A 1,038-nucleotide genomic window follows, 5' to 3' on the forward strand; every position below is an offset into this window, starting at 1 on the left:
AACCTTGAACACGTCGATCCTGAAGCGCAGGACGTCCTCCCGGGGCCGGGTGGTGATGAAAGCAGAGCTGGTGTCATCCGACCTCCCATCAACCAGGCACCTGGGGTGGGACAGGGGGGTCAGCATCCCGGCATGTTCCCCCCCAGCACCACCGCCAGCGGGTCCCCAGGGCTCACCCGTTGAAGTCGATGATGGCGTAGTGGGGTGAGGAGTCGGTGCAAAAAAAAACGCAGCTGTCCACGAACAACCGCAGCGGCACGTGGCTCTCAGTGCCCACCTCCGCTTGGATGTTGAGGATATCGCCCAGTTGGAAACCGGTGAAGGGTCTCTCGGCGCTCCAGTCCTCTGCAAGGCAGCGCCGGGGTGACAAAGGCGGGGGTGGCTCCGGCTGTCCCCGAGCTCCCGTGGGACCAGAGCCAAGCTCAGCCCAAAAGCAGGAGCGCTGGCGTTTGCCGTGGGGTGGGTTAGCTTCCCCAGTGGGGTTCTGGGTTCCTCCGCACTGGGAAAAGGGTGGAAAATCCCCGTCCGCAGGTCGGGATGGCTTCCCACCTACCGTTCATGAGGCGGAGGGAGAACACCAGCCTCTCCTCTGCCGACAGCGTGGAGCTGAAGGGAGCCCAGGTGGGCCGGATGGCGTTGCTGCTCACATTCTCCCTCCTGGGCAAGGACCACCGCGCGTCAGGATGCGGCCCCATGCTGGTCCCTGGGGACCGGGGTGGGAGGTACCGAGGACAGGGACCCCTTACCTGGGGTAGTGGCACTCGATGGGGATGACGGCTGGGTTGCTGCGGATGATGACGGGGTTGCTGGCGGGGCTGGGGTCGTAGTTGAGGAGCGTGCGGTAGATGAGGGAATCTGGTGTGATCTGGGCAGAAAAGCATTGAGAAGCCATCAGAGAGGCCACCCCACCTCCCATCACCACCGAGCCATCCTTTCCCATTTCCCAGCCGGGAAATGCTGGAGAAATCCAAAGAAAGGGGGAAAAAGCTGGGGAAAAGAGGGTGAAGAAGGAGCTCCGCTCTGTTCTCAGCGAGTTAA

At 62.7% G+C, this 1,038-nt stretch overlaps 1 protein-coding gene across 1 annotated transcript in view; it reads right to left on the reverse strand.

Annotated features, from left to right (window-relative positions):
• Positions 1–3: 3 nt before the first annotated feature.
• The window catches only part of LOC104084202 (zona pellucida sperm-binding protein 3-like), a gene marked incomplete at both ends in the record, with an annotated part of 1,580 nt that continues 545 nt past the window's right edge, over positions 4–1,038 (reverse strand). The window contains 4 exons of the mRNA XM_009587946.1: positions 4–100; positions 177–345; positions 554–657; positions 747–865. Coding sequence (XP_009586241.1) covers positions 4–100; positions 177–345; positions 554–657; positions 747–865 — 489 coding nt within the window. The remainder of the gene's footprint in view (positions 101–176; positions 346–553; positions 658–746; positions 866–1,038) is intronic.

Source organism: Fulmarus glacialis, unplaced genomic scaffold (assembly GCF_000690835.1).
Source record: "Fulmarus glacialis isolate BGI_N327 unplaced genomic scaffold, ASM69083v1 scaffold20851, whole genome shotgun sequence".
Classification (NCBI taxonomy): domain Eukaryota; kingdom Metazoa; phylum Chordata; class Aves; order Procellariiformes; family Procellariidae; genus Fulmarus; species Fulmarus glacialis.